Here is a 3,927-nt window from a genome sequence, read left to right on the forward strand (position 1 = left end):
AGGAGGAGGAGGAGGAGGAGGAGGCGGAGGAGGAGGAGCAAGAGGAGGAGGCGGCGATGACACAAACACACACAGGAAGTCACTTTGGCTTTCAAGTAAAAAAAGGAAATAAATAAGATAGAAACCCTTCAAAATAAAAGTCTGATGACAGAAAGAGGAGCTGGCAGGTGTCTCACTGCTCCATCCAGGAGCCTGTCCCTGAGCCCAGAGACGTCCGAGACACGGGTCTGGGCCCGAGTCCTTGTCTGAACCCAGACTGCGTCCTCCCCAGACTGAAGCCGTTCTCCCAGGGGGGGTCGGCCACGTCCCCGCTGGTCCGGCTGACGAACACCGAGGGAGGGCGAGCGGGCGCCATCTCAAAGCTCAGGTCTGCTCGTGAGGCCAGGGCCTTCCTCTTAGTCCTGGGGAGGGGGGAGGGCTGGGGGAAGGCCAGGACGGGCCTGCGGGGCAACGTGCCGGGGTCTCTGGTGGCAGCCGAGGACCAGGAGCCCAGCTTGGCCAGCACCACCGGGATCTCCTCCAAAGACTCCGCCGAGTCCGAGTTGTACGCCGCGGGAGGGGCGGCGGCTTGGACGGGGCCCGAGGAGGAGGCCAGGGGGGGCAGGGAGAGGCTCAGGGGGAACGCTGGGAAGGGCAGCCTCTGTCCCTGGGACACTGTGGACACACCAGTGGATTCTGTGGGAAGGAAACAGAGCCAGCGCTCTGATCATTTGTTTATTTAGTTAAAACGACAGTACACATTAATCAATATTCTGTGGATATAAATGCACCAGAATTATTACAACAGCTAAATTTCATTTGTAGCCCTGAGCAGATAAAAAGGTAACCATTCATAAAACGAGTGCACAAAACAGACAAAATTCAACACTGCCCAACAAACACAAACTCCTCAGTCTACAAAGTACATAATTAAATTGTGTTAGATGAATGCCTGATTGATTTACTTTCAGCCAAACTTTGAGTTTCTCTTTTAAAAATGGAATAACTGTCACAGTCTCTGATATTTGCCAGTAGTTCTAGTTCCTCTAATTGACATGACCTTTCCAATCTCCATTCTCCTTTTTGCGTCAACATAGTCCCCTCTAGTTTGAGGACCTAGCATTCATTCTGGATGTATATGTGTGGATAAAAGTGTTTAAAGTTGGAGGAGCATGTCCATTTAAGACCCTAAAAACAAGACTTAAATCACTGAATCTTTAATAATTTTCAAAGTCCAAAATCTTGTATCTATCAATGATTTTACAGTAACGAACATAAGGTTGTCTGTCAAGAACTTTAATTGTCTTTTTGAAAAGAGACTTGATGGGTTTGATGGGTTGGATTTAACATGTTTGTTGTTGTATGGGACCAAGTTGTAAGACAATAAGAAATATGAGAAAAGATCATTGCATGCATATAAATTTTAGCAGCCTGTGTGGTGAGAAAAGGTCTGATATGACAATAAGTTAAATTTTATTACATTAGTAACAGAGGAATGTCTGATGGCTGGACGATGACCCAAACATTCACCTGCAGCTGTCAATAAGTGCTGCTGAAGATTCTACAACATCAAAGTATATTAATTTATTTAGTGACTATGATTAAGTGCAGCTGGTAATTTCTCTTTGCTGGCACCAAAAGGATTAGTTTGACTGCTCTCAGTTACTGACCAACACTCATCTGTCCTTCTCAGATGAAACTGCTTTAGATGTTCAGAACCCACTGAGGCTCAAGCCTGCCAGGAACTAGAACCTGCTGGAGCAGCAGTGTCCCTGCACACATTGATCTATGTTGTTTTCACACCTAATAGTCCAGTAGGTGCAGTCTGTTAAATGCGCCGCTGCCACTGTGTTAAAACAATTATTAAATAAAAACAGCACAAATAATATGGATTTGACTTAAGCAGACTGTAAAGATAAAAATGCAGCAAAACAAAAGGCTGGAAAAAGGGCGAGGTACCTGTGATTTTCAGTTTGTTTTTTCATTGTTAGATTTCAGAGAGATATCTTAAATAACAAATACGGCTAGTCATAATTCAATTTCAGATATCTGGAATGGAAGTGTCGTGAATCTGATTTTATGCTAAAATGGCTTGCCATACTTATCGGGCTCACTCACGCACAACATTAACAGTAAAAAAAGTACAGGTCTACTTTTATATAAAACAACAACATTTTCAATGAAATTTTAAATATACTACAGAGAAACATTCATTAAAAAGTCTGCACTCATTAACTCTGACAATGTCTTATCATCAGATCTTTGGTAGAAGGGTTTTTATTTGTTTGCGGAAACTGTATGCTCATATATGGTTTCTTGGGCGGGACTATTTTAATTACTAGCTTGTGACCATCCTAATGGTACGTTCAAGTAAATTAGGTTAAATTCAATATTATTTTGTTTCTTGTTGAAACTCAGTTAAATTGACAGTCTGGTCATCTTTGAAGTGATGTTTTCTCAAATATTTATTAATAGATAGTATCTTAACAAACGTGACATCAGTCATAGAGCGCGGAGTATAAAGAAAAGGGCACGAGTCTTCTTCCAGGCTACAACGACAAGTCAAAACTAGTTAAACCTTAACACTCCCCTAAACGTGAGCATATTCATTTTGCAGATAACTTAAAATTGATAATCAAGATTACCAGAGTAAGAATTACACGCATCAACTATTAAAAGCCTAAATACTACAAATCCAGTGAGCGGATGTTTAGAATTTCCGATACTTTTAAATGCAACACGTTGTCCGCTAAGCTAGTACGTACTAGTCGCTCTTCATTAGACGAAAAGGATTTTATTGTTAAATCGTCAATCCAGGTTTTGTCTTTGTTGACAGGATTAAAAATGTTGAACACACAGAGGTCTCTGTCTGAGCTGCCGAAGATGTCCGCTGCCAGTCAGGTGGAGAGRGCTGTGCTGGTAAGCGCCTCTGTTACCGCTAGTTAACAGAAATACACCGACAGGGAGCTAGCTAAAAATAGCCTCATTCACTCACTGATTCGTGTTTTTCGATGGGACGTTCGTGGTTGTTCTGTGTTTAGTTAGAACAGCGGACAGGAGCGAGGTTGTTGATGTTTGTTGTGGAGTTGAAGGAGCACCTGCGGGCTTCTGTAGCGGTGGGTCTGTCTGCGGGGATGTTGACAGCCCGTGGGCCCGTTTAAAAAAGCACAACACCCAGAGGCGCTGCATGAAACTGACAGCTGGGATTATCTGGTTTAATGAAAGTTCCATTAATATACAAAACTTAAAGTGCCTATGACATCAAATTTTTGTGATAAATRTGATTACAYTTTTGGAAAGAAAACGTATTTCAAAAGATATTTCACAGCACTAAGATGAACAGTTGTTGAGATATTTGCATGTGAATCAACAGGAAGTGATGTAAAAGGGGAATGTCTGCATGTAAACAGAGCATTGCTACAACTGTAACACAGACAGCAGGGAATTTTGTGATGTTTCTTTAGATAATTTTAGTCTCTATAAGAGAGAGATGAAGAAGAGTCATAGTTCGAATAATATTGTTTTAATAAATAAAGACCAGGGAGTTGTCTTTATTAAAGAGTTCCCCATTTGATGTCGGTTCCTGTTTCCTTTTAGCAGAGCCAAATTCAAAGGAAAATGTGCCACTTATGTGACAAAATGGGTTAAAGCGTGTTTTATGCCAATTTTCCTAAATATGAAGATATTTTCTTTGCCTTTTTGTATTTGAAGGACAGGCATGTCACAGTAGGGTTGGGCATAATCATATTGTCTGCAATTAATCGTCAGAAAAACATTAATCAATTATTTTTTGGCACTTGACAATACGATTAATGTCACCAGGCAGATTAACTAGATGTTTCCCCGGTCAGTCCACTCGGTGCTCCTCTCCGCTTTAAATTTAATGAACATAAAAAAATAAATAAATTCTGTAATTTATTTATCTAGCAACACAATTTAAAATTCGAT

At 41.2% G+C, this 3,927-nt stretch overlaps 1 protein-coding gene across 1 annotated transcript in view; it reads right to left on the bottom strand.

Annotated features, from left to right (window-relative positions):
* Nucleotide 1: 1 nt before the first annotated feature.
* Nucleotides 2–3,927, bottom strand: part of LOC106532171 (probable palmitoyltransferase ZDHHC1) — a gene marked incomplete in the record, with an annotated part of 12,173 nt that continues 8,247 nt past the window's right edge. Inside the window, 1 exon segment of the mRNA XM_014028185.1 lies at nucleotides 2–675. Within this exon segment, the coding sequence (XP_013883639.1) occupies nucleotides 173–675 (503 nt within the window).

Source organism: Austrofundulus limnaeus, unplaced genomic scaffold (assembly GCF_001266775.1).
Source record: "Austrofundulus limnaeus strain Quisiro unplaced genomic scaffold, Austrofundulus_limnaeus-1.0 Scaffold724, whole genome shotgun sequence".
Taxonomy (NCBI): Eukaryota; Metazoa; Chordata; class Actinopteri; order Cyprinodontiformes; family Rivulidae; genus Austrofundulus; species Austrofundulus limnaeus.